This window comes from Dreissena polymorpha, chromosome 7 (genome assembly GCF_020536995.1).
Source record: "Dreissena polymorpha isolate Duluth1 chromosome 7, UMN_Dpol_1.0, whole genome shotgun sequence".
NCBI classification, from domain to species: domain Eukaryota; kingdom Metazoa; phylum Mollusca; class Bivalvia; order Myida; family Dreissenidae; genus Dreissena; species Dreissena polymorpha.
In genome coordinates this window covers 97,657,581-97,682,189 of record NC_068361.1, presented here as the reverse complement: position 1 = coordinate 97,682,189, position 24,609 = coordinate 97,657,581, and the positions used below count along the sequence as shown (strand labels likewise).

General features: G+C 33.7%; 2 protein-coding genes and 2 long non-coding RNA genes across 4 annotated transcripts; all 4 read left to right on the top strand.

Annotated features, from left to right (window-relative positions):
• The first annotated feature begins 789 nt into the window (after window positions 1–789).
• LOC127839942 (uncharacterized) lies at window positions 790–4,279 on the top strand. The gene is made up of 4 exons (XM_052368335.1): window positions 790–1,098; window positions 3,012–3,216; window positions 3,541–3,808; window positions 4,276–4,279. The coding sequence occupies exons 1-4, from the start codon at window positions 982–984 to the stop codon at window positions 4,277–4,279; spliced, it is 594 nt and encodes a 197-aa protein (XP_052224295.1). The 5' UTR covers window positions 790–981.
• A 474-nt stretch (window positions 4,280–4,753) lies between these two features.
• On the top strand, window positions 4,754–5,207 carry LOC127839398 (uncharacterized). Its single transcript, XR_008030328.1, has 2 exons — window positions 4,754–4,871; window positions 5,130–5,207. It is a non-coding gene; the product is annotated as an uncharacterized LOC127839398 (long non-coding RNA).
• Window positions 5,208–5,439: 232 nt separating this feature from the next.
• Window positions 5,440–9,492, top strand: LOC127839941 (uncharacterized). Its single transcript, XM_052368334.1, has 6 exons — window positions 5,440–5,797; window positions 6,038–6,668; window positions 7,089–7,268; window positions 7,945–8,077; window positions 8,239–8,405; window positions 9,312–9,492. The coding sequence occupies exons 1-6, from the start codon at window positions 5,440–5,442 to the stop codon at window positions 9,490–9,492; spliced, it is 1,650 nt and encodes a 549-aa protein (XP_052224294.1).
• A 5,616-nt stretch (window positions 9,493–15,108) lies between these two features.
• Window positions 15,109–16,441, top strand: LOC127839397 (uncharacterized). The gene is made up of 3 exons (XR_008030327.1): window positions 15,109–15,127; window positions 15,880–16,084; window positions 16,370–16,441. It is a non-coding gene; the product is annotated as an uncharacterized LOC127839397 (long non-coding RNA).
• The last annotated feature ends 8,168 nt before the right edge of the window (window positions 16,442–24,609 follow it).

The window sequence follows — 24,609 nt, the reverse complement described above, 5'->3', positions numbered from 1 at the left end:
TTTCCGAAATTAGGGATGTCTAGTATATTTATTTCTATGTTTAGAAAATCTCTTACAGAAATTCCTTTAAGCAAACAGCGCAGACCCTGATGAGCCGCCGCATCATGCGGCGTCTCATCTGGGTCAACGCTGTTTGCCAAGGCCTTTTTTCTAGGCGCTAGGCATAAATGTGTTAAAGGACGTGCATTTTGGAGTATATATATACTATCTGCTTTAACTAAACTCCTTGGGTTGGATAAAGAAGCATATCACTTAACACAGTCTACGCGACAAATAAACTTCTCAAAACACTTTAAATAAAACCACAATATTATATACACCGCACCGCACTAATGACAGAGTGCAGGCAGAAGGGTCGATAACGCGATAAAGCGGATCTTGCTTAAACCTTTGTCAGTCCAGTAATATGATCCTCGTTGTGCAGGTAAATTAGATCTCGTTATTTGTCGCATGTTCCCGGTTTCAAGTGATAATAGGTTTGTGCAAATAGTTCACCAGCAGTACCAGTCTCACTTGATAAAATAATTGGTAGTATTTTTTATAAACAAGTACGAGATTATATTCGCTATGCATTTCGATCGATATTTCAAGACCTAAGAAACCAGAAGTTACTAGCTGCGTTTGTTTTTAAAAGCAGTTGGTACATTTTTGTTTCTCCTGCCTTGAAAGAGTACACTTGCCAAGGTAATCTGGGTTTTAAGCCTCGTTTGCATTCTGCACCAGAAATTTGTCATAAAAACCGATAAGTCAATCTAAACTTGCACCATTCTCATATAGAAGGTTGTTATCAGTTGGAGTTCTTAGACTTGCGATGTTTTAAACACGATGTTTTTGATTCAAATAGTTAAGCTGTCGATTTATTTATAACTTAAGAAACTCAACGTGCATAGCCGGTGGTATTAGTTCACATGTGCACGTAGCATAATTTTAACGCTTTGTTGAACAGACATGTTTTGTGAACGGAACGCTTGGAATTGAATAATGGCAACTTCCAGGAAATCGTTGAGTGAAGTAGGTGGGGATACAATGCGAACGGAACGCACAATCAGCAAAGAATTAGAATCGGGGAGTACGTCTGTAGATGACGAAGAAGAACACGTAAGTAGGTCATTTATGCAGATCGATTCATTGTGTTCAACAGTTTTAGTCATATGAAACTTAATTATTCACGAGATGTCGTTTACCAATGTCAAAGACAGGATATCAAAAGCATTGGCAAATACAAATTTAATTTAAATATTTTTAATTATTTATTTAAATACAATTATCGCATCGGTAATCGCAAGTTCACCTGTTGTACAAGAAAAGCACATGCTTTTGTTTATGATTGTCGAAAGCGTGTACATTTTTGTGATTCTAGATTAATTTAATTTTCTTCTTTAACAATTCATGATAGTACAGTTTATTATGTACCTTATATATACAGTCGATTGGTGTATAGCGGATTTTAGTGAGTAACGGATAGCTTAAACGTTTTTTGCAAAATACTTTTATTTATGTTAAGATTTATAGTTTTCTATTAATTGAATACACATAGCCTATCATTGTTAAGTCGATTCATGTTTTTGTTGATGTGTGTCAATGTTTACAACTGTTTCTTTTTTCGAAAGCAAAACAAGGTCACGTTATGTACGCACCGTTTTTGTGACGACAGGAAAAGTGCAGACGAATGGTTTCTTGAATTTTGCAGATTTTGTTTGGTAAACATAATGTTCATTGATGTAATATTTTAGTATTATGTGTCCTTTACAAAAGTAAGAATGCTCAGAAACCAAATTGATGCGTACCATATAAAATAAGCATGAAAGCTGCAACTCGGGATTTAGTGAATAACGGACATGTGGTGACCCATATTCAGGAATGTGAGGATTGTCTCAAAATAAATATAAACCCACTTGAAGTTGTCCAATACACATGTGGTAAGCGTGTGGCTATGATATTAATAAGTATAAACAGCATTTTTTAATGAAAAATAATCAAATTATAACGAAAAATCGATTTCTCTGAAAACATATTTTCCGCACTCAAATCTATATAAAGATTCAACTCAAAATGACCCGAATATAGGGTCATCGCTTTGAACAGCAATTACTTCATCAATTGTGCAGCGATTTCCATGAATTTGGTCTTATTAAACGCAGAAATGAATTTCCTTTCTGGCAATGTACATATATTGCAATTATTTTTTACAAATGCTGTGTCAAATTTCAAGAAATAACACGATACACATGTAATCCGATAAAGACCTAAGCGATCCGGTAATGGCTGAATCAGTGGACCATGAAATTCGCGCTGTAAACAAATAATCATTTTCGGAAATTTAAAACCGCTGGCATTTTTCAATAGGAAAGACATGTGTCTATCTAGGTTTAATAGTTTTATTACTGAATGCTTGGTGTTTACGTTGAAATGAGACTCGAAGTCCTTAGCTATCCGTTATACACCCATCGACTGTATTCGAACCACTCGACCGTCAAATATGTTATAGTTATACACATAGCTAAAACATACTTAAACACGAATTTCTTAATAATCCTCGGAGGTTAACTAAAAGATATTTGCAACTTAAGTATCACAACCTTACTTAATTACGCGAGCGATCGCCCATTACACAGCTGTGAACTCTAGTACAAACATGATTAAACATCGTCGTGTACAATACAGCGATATATGTTTATGATGAAAACATTAGTTAACTTGAATGCTGACACTTGTCTTGCAACTCGACTCGTCCAAAGTCGTTATTTGAGCTGTGTATTTCGTCCAAAGCTATCAAGGTATTGTACAAAACGTTGTTGATAGCATTATCGGTATATGTGTTGCTTGGGAATAGAAAATTGTTTATGGCAAAACCTGGATCCGTCTGATAGAATGTTTCTGGCAATAAAAACAACCCGCTTTCAAAAAAGCAATATTGCTTGCTTTATGCAAACATAGTGATTTCAATTTATAATTTAAGTACCATGCTTTTAAAAGAAAGTTATGTCAGGCCATACAAAATTAATGTTTAGGTTCTAAACAACATGAAAGAAATCTTCATTACCGACAACGAGGCAAAAGAAAGCTTATTGAAAATATATGGACAAGTTATACAGATGGTTAATGAACTTCCCAAAGAATTGTCAAGTTTGTTGTCAAGGCTATACGGAGATGTTTCATCAAAGCTGAAAATGAATGCCACATTAGTTTCAGAGAAATGCAAACTTGTTGTTGCAGGTAATAATAATATAGTTTAACGATATTTACTTACATATGCTTTATATGCAGTACCTTACTGATCATGCATATAAATACCGTCTTGTTTCGTTCAAATAAGAGAGAAATGTTCAAATGCAAACATCGTCATCTTGTTATAACAATGATCTATTTGCTACATTTTGTATAATATAATATTTGCCCGATATCAATTACGTGGGTAGTAAAGGATACTGACTTGAACGTTACATTTTTGCGTGCTGAACTTTGAATTAAACAGGTATACTGTTTCATGACAAAACATTGACTTAAACAGAAAGTAACAATACAAATTCATTTTTACAGGCGAGTCAAACTCTGGAATGAACAGTGTTATAAACACAGTTCTGGGATCCGAGACACTTCCTAATCCACATGTACTTTCGCCAGGAACTATATGTTGTGTGCATACAGTGCCCTCTGACGCTGAGGGATATTTTGTTATTCAAATGACCAATGGATCGAGCGAGAGATATTCTTATCCTAAAGTGCCGGGCGCGTTTCAAGGTCTATTGTCTGACAAAATGAAAGGGAACATATCCCAGCGCATAGAAACGTATTGCCACCTGCCAGTGTTTGGAAACACAGTAATTTTATACTTGATACATATTATGTGTTTACTTTTATTTTACACTATTCAAAATTTAAAGATGCATGTGTAACGTAAACTCAAAAATATAAATGACTTCCTTTACACTATAGGATAGCGTTACAATTGTAAGTCATCCTGGAGGAAATAACATATTGCCGACAGAGTTCATGGAATCGGTTGATGATGCTTCAATTCTCATTTATGTAGTAAACAGCGCATGTTCAGATGGTATTCAGGAAAATAAGGTATATTATTTTCGGTCGACTTAAACTTGCTTATACTAACACTACTTTGGGTGCACACTTCATATGTGTACATCTCTCATATAAACATATGAATGTTGTTTTCACAAATGTATAATAATATGAAAATTTCTAATATGTTTAACCACATGCAATGATTGATAAACGAATGGTCAAAATGAATTGATTATTTGATGTGCATTTCAGTTGATGCAACTGTGCAAACATCTGCAGTCAGACGCACGAGTAGGCAATTTAAATAGCTTTGATCCAAAATGCATTATGTTTGTATGCAATAATTGGGATATGGTTGAGAAAAAGGAACGCTCCGATATTGGTGCAGAAAATAGAATATGGAACGAGATTGTTACGAAGATACAGAAATATTTCCCAGGAATTTCTGAACATGATCAAATTTACAAATTGAGCACCACTGAGGCGAGTTATCTACACGTCTTATGCAAACATAAATTATAAATTATAAATAATAAAACAGTATCGATGCTAAAATATTTAGTGTATATCAGTTCCAAAACATTTATGCCAATTGTATTAATTTAATAATATTTGGTAATGTTATATCTGTACACGCATTTGTTATAAATTATAAACGTTGATGGCTAAGCGCTAAGCTCCAACTTTAATAGACAGTTATTTAACAATCCTCACTTCGTTTATACATATTAGGCAAGCAGAAGCAGGCGTTCTGGAAATGTAATGAGCGATCGTTTTAAGAAAGTTCTTGAAGGATTCCGGAATGTAATTCTTGCAAGTCAGAAAGGGAAACTTCAGAAACATTTCAGGTTATGTTTATAACGATTGTGGTACATGCTATGTTAAGAATATATCATAATAAGTGATACACTTTTTATAGTTTAAATTACCTGAACATGTAATGAAACAAAACGTTTACTGAAGCTGTTGTTATAATTTGTTTATATTTCGTTAAATGAAATATATAAATGACAAATCACTTAATAGTGATATAATCTAACCGCTTATATGACCGCATCCATATAATAAGTACTTATACATATTAAACTTTTCTTATTGGTTCTCAGTTGGTTGGAAAGTCTGCTACAACACGTTCGAAAACATTCATTAGTAAGGATACAGTTTGCCAATGATACGAGTAAGACGAGCGACGATGTGAAGCAAGCTTTTAAAAAGCTGGAGCGATTCATCGCCGAGTCCACAAAGGTACGTGCGCAGTGTTTGCTACGAAGTGGTACATCATGTGAATGATTTTTAAATTATGAAGATTTACTTTACTTATGTTGAAAGATACGCTTTTATGATTGTATATAGTGCACAGTTATATAGTTTTGTAAGACATGCTGTAATGGAAGCGTTTTTTTATATGTTTGACAGATGAATGTGGACCTTAAGACGGTGGCAGGAAAACGTTGTACGCAGATGGTGTTGCTTCTAGAAACACACTTGAAGCAACCAAGTGTTCAAAGTGATATCAAGAGTCGATTTTATGCCAATAAGGACATGCCCCTTTCATATGATAACATCGACAAAATCAGAGCCGAGGTGAAGAGGTATATCCAGGGTCTGATATTAGAAGAAATACAGAAATGGGAACAAGACTCTAAACACTACCAACGCACTGTAACAATGATAAACGAGGAATTTGAAAAGAAATTTCAGTCTCTGCGAGAAGAGTTTGAAGACGTTGAACGACTTGTGCATATTGAGAACGAACCCGACAATGATTTCACAGGTTTGTTATGTCATAAGTGCCTTTATTGGCTTCTTAAAATGTAAAAAAAGCATGAATAAACAACATATTTAATATCAGAAAAAGTATTCATGTTTAAGGCTAAAATCAAATTTTGCTACATTGAGTCCATTTAGTTTGGGATTAATGTATTTATACGAAGCAGTAAATTAGTTTTGAGCTACATCATTGCTTGTTTCCTTATTTGATGTAATTTTATTTGATAACCATTGATTACTATAGGGACTGATGAAACCTTCGATACCTCTTTTTTTACAACTGGTGAAAAGGCAATAATGGCGGTTACAGCACCTATATGGATACCACTTGGCATAGTTGCCGCCTTGATTGCCATCCCGGTTGCTATCGGAGCATTTGTAAATGATGAAAGGAAATTGAAAGAATTTCGGAAAGACAGATCACCGTTTATGGACAAGTGGTTGAAGGAATCTTTGAAAGAATTCTTGAGATGGAAATCAATTGACAAAACTGTGCTTGCAAATTACGTTTTCATCTTAACGAAACGGATAGATCAAATGAGTGCCCGTATTGTTTCAGAATCAGTGCAAGCAGACAGGGTGCATTTGGAATCCATTTTGAAGGACACGCGTGAATCAAGCGAGATTGTTGAGGTTTTTACGGATATAAAGACCATCGTTCAAGACCATATTGCGTCATTGAGATTGTTTGAGCTACAATGTCTTGCCAGTGATAAAGTTAACTGTGTTGACATAACTCGTGTTAAAGAAATCGGTACCGGACATTTCTCAGAAGTTTATGCAGCTAAATATTTGCAGGAGGACGTAGCACTAAAAGTTATTAAAACATCATTCACTACGATGTTTACCCATTTGGTCGAGTTAGAAATATTCAGGTATAAACAAATTATAAATGTAATTTTGCCTAAGCTGTGTTTTAGTAAAAACTGTGGACAAAGTATTATTTAAATGTATTTACTTTTAGATTTACTTTAAAAAAAACTTTCAATTTTCTTTCGAACTTTGTGTATTTTGTGGCGCCTTTGATTTAACTTAATAGTCTTCAACAAATTACGGTCGTGTTTTAACAACGCAGTCTAGAATATAGCGCCATATATTTTGATTGACCTTAAAAGGCTATATAGGTAATTTAGGCAATACATATGAGACTCATTAAGATTTCAATTACATTAAAGATATAGAAAATAGAATTTAATAGGCATTGAATAACTCGACGAAATTCAATCATTTTTAATAATGGAATGACTCTTCAAGTCAACCGTTAAATTACTGAGATATATGTTCATCTTTTACAGGAGGCTAAATCACGAGCACATTGTGAGATTCAAGGGAGTATGTTACACTGACATGTTGCCAGCTGTGGTTGGAGGTGGAAAGCGGGAGAAGCTGAGCAACTTTCGGTTGATGTTCCTGTTCGAACAATGTGACACCAACTTGGAAGATTATGTATTTAATAATCCCAAACTCCAGTGTGGGTAAGTTTTTTTTCCAGGACATTTAATTACAAGACCTGACACATATACATACATAAAAAACATATGCAACACAACTTAAGTAATGCGTTATCTATATCATTAGTGTCGGTAAGTAATCGTCGTAGAGATCATTATTACCAAGCTTAAGTTTCTAAATGGAATTATTTCTAACGCTTACTATTTCTTGTATGTTGTTTTATTTTCAATAAAAAAAATTATGCCTATCCATGGTGCAGCGGGGTTTTCAGGGATTTACACACGGGCTGGATAGAATTTAAACACACCGTTAAGGTGCAAATTTCTCAAGTTATTAAAATTCATTTGCAAATTTCACGTTGCGTGAAGCATAACCGTATAAATAAATGCACTACACATATAATTTTTAAACAAGAACACATTCTTATTAAATAAAGTAATTCTCGTGTATTTCACGTTTCCATAAAAAGCAATAAAATCTGTTTTTATGCACTAGTAAAACTTCTTAATTAAAATGGTTTAAAAGTTATTGGAAAACAAATCACAACTTACCGGTTCCCACAAAGTCACGTGATCCTGCACCCTGCTATCTGATATTCTTATATCTCACAATAATTGCAAACGTGATGTTCAAACTTTTTGAATATTGGTTTGATCATTTTGATCGATGAACAATTATCAAACAATTGTCTTCGTTAAGAAATATACCACCAAAATCCAGAGGTCAAGCATCCGAGTTCTTTGGCCGAACAGGACAGGCTGTTTGCTCTGCGATGTTGTTCATTCATGGGAAAGGCTATGCGCATAGAAAAATGCAGATGAAAGGCGTTTTGGTAAGATATCGCCTTTAAATGCTATAAACTGTCAAACTGATACGTACATGAACATGTTGTTGACGGATGTTTATTATACATGTGAGCGCATACTAAAGTGGTTTATTATTGTTTAAACAGAGTAACCACCTTACTTTATGCAAAAATAACTTTATACATAGTTACAAAACGGAACAGTGAAGCTTTGTGCACCGACCTGTAAGCCGGACACGAACATAAATGATGGGTCTAGGATTTTGGCTCCAGAAGTTGTGGTACAAGGAAACATTGGTAAACACACGGATATATTCGATTTGGGAATACTGCTGTGGGAACTTTGGTATGGAAGGTAAGGCAAATGCAGTCACTCAACAGTTATCTGTCAAAAGTGTTCATTTTATACTTTATTGAAGCAAACGCAATGCTATTTTTGAAGTAGCAAAACGGTCTTATATAATGGATTGTTAACATAAAATTATAATTGACACGCTTTCAGTCTGTTAAAGGATCGAAGCAACGGCTCGTAAGATATAAATTAGTATGTATTACTCGATGCTTAGCGTAAATTATTAGTGGTAGTATAAGTAAAAAGCACCGATATACACATGCGCATTGTTGATAACGGTTCTGTGGTTTTTGAAATTCTGATTGAAATGTACGCTTTTGTTCTGGCGCTAGTTCAAGTCCCACTGAAACACTTTGGCATTGATATTTTACACGGCATTATCTGACAGTATATAATTGCTATGGTAAAATGCTCGTATATAATCATTATTTGTATATTTATATTTAAGTAAAATCCAGTCCTATTGCAATATAATATTTTAGAATACTTTTCATCACGACAAATGATAATATATGTTTAATTTTTTTTAGTCCGAACTGAAGCAAATGATTTATAATCAAAGCAATGCAATCAAAACGAAAGCCAATTCCTTTTATGTATGTTTGTCACTAATACTTGGTACTAATACTTGGCACTCTTTCTAGTGCCTGTCTTTATTATTATCCGTAAAAACGTTTGCTCACTGTGAACATGTTTTTAAACAGAAATGCGCTTTTTTTTAATTAACGACTTTTTCGAAAGTAGAAAATGTTTATGTAAATGTATACCCGCCAGGAAAAGCATCGGGTTATAAGTAAATTAATTATTGTATGTGTCTTAAACGAGGTCGTTGTTTTGTGAACCGCAAATCTTTATCAAATGTTTATTTGAATTGTCATTCATTTACTTGTATTCGTCCTTATATCTTAGACGGGCAGCGATAGATTTGAAAAAGATTCGATCCATAACCTGCAGACAGCATCCTGACTGCGATGCCAAGCACGCAATGCCCGATGGTCTGGCACGTGTTGTAGAGAGCTGTTGGGCGCTAAACCCAGAGGAGAGACCTGGTGCCGGTCTGCTGTTGCAAGAAATGTATTCGAATACGTAACAAATGGATGCTTTATATCAGCTTTTGGTGGTTTTATGTAACTCACTGATGCGTTATAGCAGCAATTGATAAAAACGTAGATTATCTGTTTCTCAATTTAAATAACATGCCATAAAAATGGTCCCGGATTGATACATCGACACTGATAACCAAACATAACGTTGTAAAAGTGGAAAACAACATGGTTAGTTCAAATTTGTTGATGTTATTATTAATAGCGGCTAATGGGCACATATCAGGCTGCGTGTTTTATTAAATGCTTGTTTGTTAAACGCGTTAATGCACGTCGTTTGGATAAAGCTACATTTAGAGGTTTACTATATGAAGTTGATGACAATGCTTGTCGTTTAAAAGTATAAACTGTATATACATTATTATTTTTATACTGAAGAGTATAAGTTATTTTAAGCATCAATAAGACACATATTCTACAGACCAATACTACGTATACAGTGTTTTCAAAAGTATTCGTAAGAACGTACATTTTGTTGAACAAATATTAATGATAATTTAGAATGTTCAATGTCATGTTGCATTGCAAGTGTACATGATTAATAACGACACAATACCAGCATAGGTACATTTAAATAAGAAAGAAAACAGTAATACTCATTTCGGTATATTGCATCTGCGTACTTTGTTTTCTTTTGTAAGGGAACACTAAAACCAAATACATACGTGTGCTGGTTAATAACAAGTCTCAACAAGATATGTGTCAATCGGGCATATTGCCCCCTGATTCCAATTTCGCCACATTACTCCACATACGTACAAGATATGTGGCTTAATTGTTAGAACTAAGGGTTGTTTTATGATAAGTACATTCTCTGAAGTAACCGCGATAAATGACATGTGTGTTTTGTAATTAAGTATGGGCTTTAACGAGAGGTCTGGCAGGCTTTTCAATCGGTTTCATCCGTCAATTCTTTTCATTAACTGTTGGTCTTGTTTACTTGTGTGCTTAATGTTGGTTTATATGTATTGTTATGAATTGCAACATATCACATGACATCAATACAAGACTGGAGGAAGGAATAAGATTTGTTCAATAATCCCTATATTTTTCACTCAACATATGTGTTCATATTCGATTCGTTTATCTTGCAGAATATATATAAGTCTCATTATCGTACATAATTCACATCAAAACTAAATCAGATGCTGTTTTGACGGTTTTCAGAATGACAATTAACCACTGTCTCCAATGTTTTGCTGTCGACTCATGTTTAATATTTTCATAAAGTATATTTTCTTCAGTACTTCTATTCACCGCCAGTTTGTTATATTAAAATGGTATTCATCTTCAATGTTACTTGAGTTACAATCAAGAGTTACAATATCTTTCTTTCCTATGAAAGCGATTATCACTAAAACTTCTGGTTTGAATTCTTAATTAAGGCTTGACATTCTTAGAGAAACATATAGAAGTTTTAGTCGAGACATCACAATATTTTTCATATTCAAACGATATTTTAAATTATCTGTACATTGTTAAAACTGGATATTGAATTGTGTGTTGCAAATAATTCAATTATTGCAAAAATTGCTTAAAGCAATCTATTTCTGTGCATTTACAAGAAATGTGTTTTTGTTAACTCACGGGTAATTTTTAAACACGTACGCAACCACGAATCATTTAGGCGATTTTGTTTCATGTGTAAACAATTTCTTTTCCCTTTCTATTGTTTGTCAGAGCATCGTTATAAACAACCCTTCATATACTATTACTACTATCTTTAATTTTAAACCAGTATTTTATTATTCGGATGTGTATGTGGATACGAAGTGAATATCAGCCTAGTTCCACATAAGCTGCAGCATAAAACGCATTGATTACTCTTAGTATTGTTTTATAAAATTAAAGGTGAACTCTTTCTTGTTCCTTTAATTTCTTATATCCCAAAACGTCTCAATAATTGTTATTGTTGTGACAAATGCATCGAATAGTTGACAAAATGTTTGGCTAAAGATCATCAAAGTCGGCGCATTTGAAAAATATAACTTTAAAGATTTGTAAGGCCTTTTCATTGAGACGTCCAACGTGTTCACAAAGTTTCCAGTGTAATTGAAAGCAGCACCTATCTAGTCGAAATCACGAACTACTTCTATTGTTGACTACTATAGGTCAATGTTTCGTTTGCTAAGAACGCCCAACGTTTTCAGAAAACCATGTTTTCGTTTATGTTGTATTTACAGTCAGACAATATGTTCAACCATATGAAAGTAAAAGATCGAACTATCGCTGAGTTTCTTTAGAAGTACCTTTAATTCAATAAAAGCAAAGTTAAACAAGCTATACATAAGCCTGCACCAATGTTACACTGTAAATAAAGCTCAAGCGCTTAAACAAATAATGACACCAAACGAGCTTACACCACAACCCCTTGTAAACCAATAAAGAAACTGAACTATTCAGATTAAGTAGAGCATACCTTACCACAAGATTTAACTTTTGGGTACATGTCTTTAACAATACTCAGTAATTTTCTATGTAGTAATCCACTTTGGTTAAACATGTTTAAAACTGTTATTGGTAGTTTTTATCGGAAACAGTTTTAAACATTTTTTACCAAAGTGCAATGCTATAATTAAAATAAAAACATGTCATCGTGTCCAAGTATATGAAATAGAGCCTCATATTTCAATTGAGCACTTTCTGAACATGATAATATAAAATAAAACATTTTGTTCGGATGTGGAATGCCCTTTACTAAATCCGAATTGCGCGCCCCAAATACTGTTGGTTTTGTCCGTACAGAACTGTTCAATGCGTTTAATTAGGACTGTCATTAAAAGCTAGGATACACAAGTGTAATACCACGATAATTCTAAACATCGATTGTGTATCTTTTGGTAACGGTATTATTAAGCCTTCCATATAGCTTCCTGGGTAGAACTCTGAATTTAAAGTCATGTTTAAATATTACATAAATGACTAGAAAGAACATATAAAACCCTTCATAAAATACTCGTTTAAGAGCCTTATTACGCTCGAGCGATTTAACAATACTGTATTTCTCTAAGGGTAATCAGCTGGTCTAGTTAAGTATTACACATCGATAAATTATTAAATGTCTACAACAATATTATATTGTTGTTTTTTTTTCACTGTAACAGTTGAATTATTTATAAATTGAATTGGCAAAGTATAATTTAAATGTATAAAAAATGACAGCATTGTCGGGATTCGGTTTACTTTTACAATAATATTACCGAAGTTTTTGTTTATATCTTTTCAGACGATAAATTTCTTTCTTTGTATTATTTTTTGTTATTCTGCTCACTTTCCAGTCATTTTAGGAACAACGTTACTGGCTTTTATTTCATAGTAATATTCGCTCTATTTCTCGACTTTACTCGATGCGAAATTTCTTAGCGGGACGACCTAATTAGGGCTCCACTTAAGAAATTTGCGGGGAGTAAAGTCGAGATATAAAGCGAATTTAAATACGAAATAAACGCTAATCACCTTTTTACTGGTATGGCTGGAAAGTTAGCGTCATTTAAAAAATAAACAGATGTAATAAAGGGAATAAAACGGCGAAAAATAACTGTCTCGGCATGGACGTCGCCGTTTTGACTATCACCTGATTACCCCCTCTGATTATAAGTAAATTCCATACACATCACACGATTCGATTGTTTAAACCTATTTCCTGGCTAGTTTGTAAAGGAAAGAGTTGACATTGAGAATTGATTCGTCGGACTAGAAGATTATTGGTTTATTTGTCAGGACAGATATTTTTTATCCCACGCAATCGTACATATGTACCACTGTTTATTAGGAGCCCTGCTTATGAAAATAAATGTTAGTTAATCAAGACTTGTTTTGCTATATATTTGTGCAAACATGAATTATATATGCGTGAATGAAAAAGGGGTAACAATTGAAGTAAAGACAATTAAACCACACACTTGTGTTATAAAGCACCCTTGTTTGTCACAATTGAATCGGCCATACCCATGCCGAAGTTGATAATTTTATATGTTGCAGTAACTTATAAAACATATCTTATTCATATTCAACTTTCAGCATTTGCTTAAAAGTATAATAATTTACATGGAATACATCATTTGCAAACGATAGCAATCGGGCCCAAAATAGCTCATATTGCTCAGTTCATATTGCAAAGCAAAGCGATGACATTCAGAATTACCCAGTCTTACTGCATTATAGTTCAACTGTGCAAACAAATGATTTATATATGACAATGATGAAAAGTTCATAATGATCTCACAGTGGAAAAAAATTACATGACTTCTGCCAAGATCAGGAAAGAATTACTTCTCTAAAGCTTGAACTTCTAAACACGTTTTCCATAATGAAAAGACCGGGAATTATTACCAGACGAATAAGCCGACTTTTTCACAGTTTTATTTTATTTTTGTTTCCTAGTAAGAAAAATAAAACTTTGAAAAAAGTACCCCGGTCGGGGTATTCGAACCCGAGACCTTCAAATGGCCGGCGCTCTACATGTTCTCATTAGAGTCCATTAATAATCTCGTATGGAATCAGTATGTTTCACACACGTTCACGCTAAATTGTCTGTAGTGAAAACCATTTAAGAACAAGATGTGTTTGTGAAACACTATGTCCCCCAAATATTTGACCTTTGACCTTGAAGGATGACCTTAAAATTGACCTTTAAGCACTCAAAATGTGCAGCTCTATGAGATACACATGCATGTCAAATATCAAGTTGTTATCTTCAATATTGCAAAAGTTAAGGCCAATGTTAAAGTTTGACGCAAACAAACCAACAAACCAACACACAGATAGGGCAAAAAGCTAGTATAGTTATAGTATAGACTGGGGGACATTAAAATGTGGCAAAATAACGCATAGTATATTGCAAGTGTAATATATTCAAACAAATTTTTAGAATACTATATTCTCGTCAACCGCATGATAAGTAAATATTTAAGCTGCCTGTCTTTTTAAAATGACAATTTACTGTAGGTAAACTTACAAGTATTAAGCTTGTCGATACAATCGATACAAAAGAATCTAACATGCAACGCCGGCAAATAATTCGCGCGGGTTAGTTATGAATTATTATCAATACTTCATGCTGGTAAAAGCAGAATGAACTTAATGCTGTTTATTTCAATAGCAGTTGATACATTTTTGATTACATTATACGAACAAAGGCAGTTTGTATGTACTGGTTTTCAGATTGTAACTTCATTATTCACCAAAGCTGGTCGTTAATTACGATGTATCGATAGCAAATAATCTTTTGTGTGTGGTTGTATTGAAAAGCACATGGCTTAACTTGCAATATGATACGCACTGCAAAATGTTCAAAATAGTGTTATGTTCGGTTTGTGTGCGTGGTATAAGAACATGAACGATATTTATTCATTAACTCAACACATGGACGTGCTATTACATTGTAATGAAATATAGATACAACATTATAAAACCGACTATTTTTTGTGAAATAAATACTTAACGAAAATAATGGCAACTTCTGGAAAATCATTTGGAAAACTTCTTGGCAAATTCCTACGGAAAAAGCCTAAAAAAGAAAAGCAAAAACATGCAGTCAGCGAAGAAGAAGAACTGAACATGGGAAGCGACTCAGTTAATGATGACGACCTACCTGTTGACCAAGACCCACTTTCTGTGATTGTAAGTATTTAATAAACAATGCTTGCATTACTGTTTAACATATTGTAAGTAGTTCATAAACAATGCTTGCATTACTGTTTAACATATTGTAAGTAGTTCATAAACAATGCTTGCATTACTGTTTAACATATTGTAAGTAGTTCATAAACAATGCTTGCATTTCTGTTTAACATTACATTTGTAAGTAGTTCATAAACAATGCTTGCATTACTGTTTAACATATTGTAAGTAGTTCATAAACAATGCTTGCAATATTGTAAGTAGTTCATAAACAATGCTTGCATTACTTTTTAACATATTGTAAGTAGTTCATAAACAATGCTTGCATTACTGTTTAACATATTGTACGTAATTTATAAGCAATACTTGCATTACTGTTTAACATTACATTTGTAAGTATCGCATCGTATATAATCTTCAATAAAAGAAATTGTAAATACAGATAATACATGATAGCTTTAGAACAAATAATATGTCATCGCTATAGAACCTATCTGCGAGAATTATAAAATAACCAAATGTTGTATTGCATCAAGAAAAAAACGTGTTCAAAGTTAGCAGTTAACATTTATCTATCACAGAAATAAGAACAATATGTTATTTCAATCTTTGCAATACTGTCATTACAAATTATTTTTTACACTTTTTAAAATATTTAAAACAATATTAACCTTGAATAAATCTACTGTCACTAATTATATGGGAAGTAATTCATTTTATAAGGATTTTCCACATTGGACTTTTTTATTTAGCCCATATTCGACATGAGCGATGTCTTCGTAATTGATCGCCAAGCAAAAGCAAGCTTATCGAAAGTATATGAACATGTTAAATATATGGTTAAAGAGCTTCCTAAAGAAATGTGCACCTTGTTATCAAGATTATATGACGACGTCGATTCGAAGCTAAACAATCAGCTCAGTGCACTTTCAGAAAAATGCACAATAGTTGTTGCAGGTAAGGTAGACATGGTTATGTTCATGTTTTATTAAGAATGACACGTATATATACCATAACTTATCAAATTTATCAAGTTACCAAATAATTTATTTGCATTCCACTGATGTTATTTCTGTTATAACCGTTGGCTCCTGAGGTCTTTAGAAAAGTAGGAGACGATGTTTAATTAATAAGTGGTATATTTCGGAATCTCTATACTTTAAAAGATTCATATAAGACCGTAAACGTATGGTTTAAATAAGTATAGAGCAGGCAAATATTTTCTGTTGGTCCTGTTTTCAGGCAAATCAAACCCAGGTATGAACAGTTTTATGAAAACTATATTGGGAAGCGATGTAATTCCTAACCCGCGTGTACTTTCGCCAGGAACTACCTGTTGTGTGCATTCAATACCGTCGGACGTGGAGGAATATTTTGTGATTCAAATGGAGAATGGACCGAGCGAGAGACATTCTTATCCTAAAGATTCGGACTCGTTTCAAGGCCTATTGTGTGACATAATGCAGGGGAAAACATCACATCAAATTGATTTGTATTGCAATTTGCCAGCCTTTGGAAACGTAGTAATTGTTTTTTCTTTATTTTATACATTCCGTGGTTACGTTATTTATTAAAAATTGTATTAAACGATTGCATACTAATCTAAACAAACCAATACGTCTTCGCACTTTTCAGGAGAATGTTACCATACTGAGAATTGATGGAGAAGAAAACTTATTACAAACGCAAATGGTAGAATGGGTCGGCGATACGTTGATCCTAATTTATGTAGTAGACAGTGCAAGTTTTGATGATGCCTACGACTGTAAGGTATATTGAATTCAACAATCTCTGTCAACCGTCAAATGTATTCATTGTCTGGTTGCTCTTTTAATACTAGTTTGGTGTGTGTACATCAAAGTTTGTGAGCTCCTTTCGCGCCCAAGACTGCATCATGTTAGGACGGGGAGTTTGTAACAGCACCCCTTCCTAAGTAAGTTACTAGACTCACGCACGCTGGGACTAAGTTTAAACTAAAGCTTAAACAAATCAGAACGACTGTCCGTTCTGTGTGGTTTTATGCTGTGTGGGATTCCGGGGCACCCGGGGGAAACCCCACCTTTACGGTATGTTGAAAGCAAATCTAATTCGCATGTGCCGGGAGTAAGAATTGACCCGGGTCGCCAAATTGAGAAACGCTTCTTACAACGACGGTATTAACCGGGCAATCCAATAATTTGCGTTAAGTAATAAATTAAATACTCGTATAAATTGAATTATGTAATGACCATTTAGTATGTTAAAAGAACCACATTATTAAAGAATTTCTACTGTTAGTCGACGAAACAGTGAATTCTCAAAACGTTTTATTACTTTTACTGTTTATTAAATTCCTTTTATTCCAGTTAATGCAATTGTGCAAACAGTTTCTGTCAGAAACACGAGCAGGCACTTTTAAAAAGTATTGATCCAAACCGTATGATGTTTGTGTTAAATAATTGGGACCTTGCCGAGGAAAAAGAACGCTTTGGTAATGGTGAAGAGAATAAAATATGGAAAGAGATTGTTACGAAGATACAGACATATTTCCCGGAAATTTCGGACGAAGATCAGATGTTCAAGCTAAGTACCATTGAGGCAAGTTACATTAATGTACATTTAAATATGGACATTCTACTGTTGTAATTTCAGCATACAAATAACTCACAAACAATACACAAGTCCATTGGTGTGTATTGATAAAGTTCTACTTATATGTGTACATGTATGTGTAACGTTTGTAACAAAAACATTAAATTTATTCCTCGATGTGTGATTTTAACGCGATTATGAATATTAGCCCAGCCAATGCAGGCGTTCGAAAAATGTGCTGATAGATCGATTGAAGAAAATTCACGAAGGCCTGCGGAAATCAGTCATCGCGTGTCAGAGAAGACAACTGGAAGAACATTACAGGTTACGTATAATATAATGGGTCGTTCTCTGTTAAGAGGGGATTAATGCATGTGTGTAAAGTGTCGTCCCAGATTACCCTGTGCAGTCTGCACGGGCTAATCTGGTTCGACACTTTCCGCCTTAACTGGATATTTCCTAAGACGAGGCTTTCTTTAAACGAAAAATATCGTTAAAGCGACTCATTGGAATTTGATGCGTTTTACAAGTCAACAATTGAGGTGGTTAATTCAATTTGAAATTACATGTTTAACACATCAAAATATAGATTGATGAAGTCCAGTTAAAATGATTGAACATTGATCTGAACAACATGTTCTTTATATTTAACTGAATATATAATACATGAAAAAAAGTATTTTGTTAATACACAAGTAAAAAGGGAAAAGAATGATAAAAGGATCATTGAAATTATTAATTTTAAATTTTCATGCATGTTATACGATTGACCTATGTTTTCAGTTGGTTGGGCGGCCTGTTACAACACGTTCGAAAACATGCTTTAGTAAGAATACAGTTTGCTAACGATGCAAAAAGATCCAACAACGATGTGAAACTAGCCTTTGGAAAACTACAACGATACACCACAGAGTTAATACAGGTACTCATACAGGGTATTTTCGCCAAACTTCTTCGTAGTGCTTATGTTTCCTAAAATAATATATAGGGTTCCTATTTATATAAGAAGAATTGTTGTATTTTTATTTGTGTTAAGGCATATATTCTTGAAAGGAATATTAAAACGCCAGATAAGTATATCTAGAGATAAATTTTTATTAAGACAAGAAACGTTTCATTTCTTGCGTTTGTTTTTATTCTGAAAGATAAAGAAAGACCTAAAGAAGCGTGTACACTCTCAATGTACGGAGATGGCGATGAAGCTAACGCAGCATTTGAATCAAAGTAGCGTGAAAAGTGATATTAAGACTAGATTCTATGCTAATGAAAAGTTGCGACGTCCAAAATATGATATAGACAATACCAAAGCTCGTGTAAAGAGTCATATAGTTGAACTGATAATGAAAGAAATACAGAAATGGGAGCAGAGCTCTAAACGTTACCAATTCATTGCGACAATGATAAATGAGGACTTTGAAAAGAAATTTCAATCCCTGCGACGAGAATTTGGAGACGTTGAACGACTAGTTAAGATCGAGAACGAACCAGACGCAAATGCAAAAGGTACGAGGTAGTTTTACTGCAACATCTATATTAAATGATGGATCATAATGTAAACGTTTATAGTCACAAACTGTGTTATGTTGTTCCGAATAAATAATATGGAACAAATAGCATGCACAATGATCACGATCATTGTGTTACTTTAAGAAATGATCGTCTCCATTGTGTTTAGTTTCTGCTTATAGTACCCTTTCAAGTACAGTATTCGATACGATTTCTTTCTCATCATACTATAGAGACGGATACAACAATGCCAACCGATTCCTCTCTTACAACCGGTGAAAAGGCAATACTTGCTGTAACAGCTCCGCTTTGGATTCCGCTTGGTATAGTGGCGGCATTTGTTGCTATACCGGTTTACGTAGGGTTGGATGCACACGATGACAGGAAATTGAAAGACTTTAAGACAGACTGTTCACCGTTTTTGGATGCATGGCTAAAGCAATATCTTAAAGAACATTTAAAGAAGAAATCAATTGAAAAATGTGTCTTTGAAAATTATGAGTCTTAGTTAGGGGAATAGATCAGATGAGTTCCCGTATTGTTTCCGCGTCGATGCAAGCGGATATGGTGTACCTTGAATCCATTTTAAATGATAAGCGTGATTCAAGCGAGATTGTTGGTGAATTTACAGACATAAAGACGATCGTGCAAGGTCACATCGTGTCCTTGAAATTGTTTGGGCTTCAATATTTAGCCAAAGACGTCGCAAATTGTGATGATATTACTCGTGTAAAAGAAATTGGAACCGGAAAACACTCAGAAGTTTATGCAGCCAAATATTTGGAGAAAGACGTGGCACTAAAAGTTATTAAATTATCTCCCGCTACGATGTTTTCACGTTTGGCCGATTTAGAACTATTCAGGTATCAATTTATTGGTAAACCAATTTTTGCAGTTTGCGTTAGTGGTGTATTTGTTCAACAAAACTATTCAAGTACTTAAGTATTAAATGGGTTTGTTACATATTGTTCCAATAAAAACAAATTATTCACTGAAATAAATAAATATTTGCACTGTTGTGCACTATTGAGCGTATATTAACTGAATGATCGTTGTTTGTTTGGAAAAACGCAATATAGAAATTAAAGTGTTGTACTATCATTTGTCTGTTAAATGGTTTTTTATGATAACGAATAGAAGGGGTGACCTACGAAAATGAAACTAAGTTTTACACCTTCTACAGGAGCTTACACCACGATAACATTGTGAGTCTTTTGGGAGTATGTTACACTGACATGTTACCTGGCGCGGTTGGAAGCGGAATGAGGGAACAGTTGAGCAGCTTCCGGTTACTTATCCTGTTCGATAAATGTGACACGAACCTGGAAGAATATGTATTTAACAATCCCAACTTTCAGTGTGGGTACGTTTTGTTGATTATTATGCATTGTAACAATATATATATATATATGAGTTTGCCTTGTCTCATCTTTCTTTGGGCTTTATAGTTTGTGCTAAATTGTATGTGCGAATATATCCATGACATAAATAAATGTTGTTTTACACATTTGGATTATTGGCTGATATAATGTTCTCAATTAATATTCTAAAACTCTTGTCCTCTTTAGAAATATATCTCAAACATCCAGAACAGAAGCCTCAGATTTCTTTTGCCGGACAGCGCAGGCAATTTGCTCTGCGATGTTTTATATACATTGGAAAGGAATTGTTCACACTAAAATACAACTGAAAAACGTTCTGGTAAGACAGCGCATTTACATTGTAGCATTGTATAGATATTTAAATGTCGTTGGGTATTACTCAACGGACATATGCAGGTATGTAATTGTATCTTCAATCTAATACGCAAGCCTTTATATATAATCTTGTACATAATCGTAATGTATTCACAGCTACAAAATGGAAAAGTGAAACTTTGCGGACCGACTTGTGCACCGGATACTAACATAGATAATGGCACTAAATTCTCGGCGCCGGAAGATTTGGCGCATAAAAACATTGGTAAACACACAGATATATTCAACCTGGGAACTTTGCTGTGGGAACTTTGGTATGGAAGGTAGGGTCAATTTAGACTTCAATACGCATACGCAAAAAAAGTAACTAACGTTTACAGAAACATGGTTTTCTTATTGTTCTTTCAACCACAAGTAGAAGTACATGCGTATTTACCTATAAGTGTATTTGTTGTTTATTTCTAAAGGTATACCTTTATGAGAAAATGTGAATATTGCCATTTTAACTATAATCGTCTTCAAAGGCGGGCAGCTGTAGATTTGAATAAGGGGCGATCACCGACAAGCAGACCGCATCCCGACTGCAATACCAAGCACGCAATGCCGGAGAACCTAGCACGTGTTGTACAGAGTTGTTGGGCGCAGAATCCAGAGGAGAGGCCAGACGCCAGTGTGCTGTTAAAAGAAATATAAATGCTGATATATCAATCTGAGTGAAAGGATATGCACGTGATTGTTCGGAAAATCGGTAAAAACCATAGACCAAGCACAATAACTTATAGCATTTGTTTTATTTAAGGAAGAGATGGGTGGGTTTGGGTGATGTGCACGAAATACACATACAACATGTTTCTTTTGTGATCCTTGCTGTGCATCATTAAGCTCTACTTCCAACTTAATACCTAGTGTGTTTGCTTTTATAGTCGTAAACTTTGTGAATTCAAGCTGATATGTAAATTAATCAGTGTGCGTTTTAAAATACATGTTTATCATTTCGTAACCAGGTGTATACGTTTAAAGTTAATATCTAAATACTTGCTGATATTAATTTAAATACAATACGCGATATTGGTTCAATTTGGATGATGAACAATATGTCTTAATGATGCTTTAATTGAAAACAGGTTTGTACCTATTGTCTTCTTAATGTTTTTCTATGTTGTAGCTGCTAATTTAATGTCCTCAACCAACCTAAGGCGTACTTAATACAACCACAGTCATGAATAAATGGTGAACAAATCAGGAAAAGCCGACTCATTCATATCGTTTGATAACTTATTATCAAATTGATTAGAAACACTACGTTCTTTGCAGAGAAAACCCAGCCCTAATTTAGAAACATGGGATTTACAATATATCTGATGAGCACAAACAGCAGGAGACACAACGATACACATGATGTATAATAGTCTCATTTCACTAACTTATAATAAACTATTGGTATGTAGCAATTATTTCTTAAGGGCATCTCATCCACCAAAATACAAATCAAAATCATTAACATCTGACTTAAAGAACGAGGTGTTGATTGGTTATCGTAGTTGTCAATACACGAGATGTTATGCTTCTGGACTAAATCGAAAAAACACAGTATGTTTAGAACAAATCGTACAGTTTAGTATAAATTCGATTCGCACCAAGTGGTTTCGAACATAATCATGTTTAAACATTCTTGAAACAAACTGAATAGTTTTTTGTTAAATAAATCTTATAATCTTTTGTAAGAACGGATACTATTTCAGCATGCATTGGAATTGTTTCGGGGGACAGGGACATAACACGCATTACTCCCAATCGGGTATCGATTTGTAGCTGTCTTATTTAACAGTTTGTTTTCGCTTTTAATTCTTGCTTTTACCTATTTATTCAATCAATTTGTTCACGATTTATTATCGATTGATTAGTTCTTGTGCATACAAGTTGTATTGTGAACAAATCTTGTTCAAATCTTGTTTGCTACACAATATGGTAAATCTTAACCGACGTGCTTTATAAGGGGATGTACAAATGTTAAGCGTATAAATATTATTAACTTAATGCCCTTACTAAGTGTTATCTTGTCTATTGCGTATTACTCGCTGACATATATAATGCTTTACATAAATATATATTATTTATTACATATAAATGTATATTTAAACTTAATATTCGCCTCTTACGAATGTTCCGCTACTGAAACCCTCCCAACGTTTGATTTTTCGATGAGATAGTTATTGATACTACGATGATCGTGTTACGCTAAGTAGAAAATAAATGCAATGGGCATGTGACAAATGTTTACTTCTTAGATACAAATTGTATTACTACATAGTATATGACATATTAAAAACTCGATGAAATATCAATATTCCAAATATCTTTTTATTATATATTATTGTTTATTAATGCTTTTGTGCATATCAGATTGTCAACAATTGTTTACATCTTGTACGTATGTATGAACATTCACAAATACTCTTTTCATCTAATTAACTATTTTGAATATAACATCGTACTATTTTAACTGGTACCAATGTCCATTTGATAATGCACATAATCACAGTTTACTTTTTTCTTGTTACCCTTTTATCCAGTTTATACTGTTATTGTTACATGTCTCTTTGTAGTAATCGTGTTATTTTTCAACAGAACTCCTGGCTTTATCAAAACATATTGAGACACACTGATTTTGTAAAGTATGTATATTTAACTTTAATAAATTCATAGTGTTGAAGCATAATTTGTAATTTCATGTATTGTAAAAAAATATGTTTTATGTTTTTCCTTATTATCTACAAAATCTAAATTTTTCAAAGCAAACGTTTTTCCACATAAAATAGTTTTTGTTTGTTGTTAAGCTTATGTTCACACTTTATTTACTTGCCAACATGGGATAACACATATGTTACTGTAATATGTGGAAACAAATTAAGTACATGCTCTTTTCTGTTTTGTTAATTTTCTTGTCAAACACTCGAGATCGAATACGCTATCTGAATGTTCAAATATTTTGTGTCATAGTACATGGTGGTGTGTCACCTTGTAATGTCGTTCCTAGGGTTGTATGTCACATCGTCTATTTTTCTCGAAACCATTACACCGGCGATCTATACTTGGTGAGCATGCATTTTGATGAACTTTGGATGATCACTGTATGACTTATTATTGATTTAATTATAAGTTGTGTTAGAGCTCAAGTAAATTTGGGTTTGAATAGCGAGTTTATAACATGCTATATGTGTTACTTATAAGCATCGTTTTTTGAAATAGGGCGTTAATGGTTGATATTCGCTACATGTCATCAATAGACCTTACCTTATTATTGGTTTAATTCATTTTCGGTTATCACATAAATATATGTAATTACGTTTTTCTTTGTCCTTATACACCGTTTAACAATGTTTAACTATGTAAGTCTCAATACCGACTCGCTGCAACCGTTCATAATATTTGTTAAATAAAAAGGCGCAGTTGTGTTCGATAAACTTATTCATAGATATATACGCACATATTTTATCTATATATATTTCACACTAATTACAAATGTATTGATCTTTTTTATGAGCTCAAGTGAATGCAAAAGAGTTACTTGTAAAAACTTAATCGTCGTCTGCACAACGCATATGCTTGTGCAATGGCAAACATCCGGTGCAAACGAAAATATACACAATCGCACTAATGCAGTGATATGAATCACGATTATGGCGATTAACGCCGCTCCATTCATGT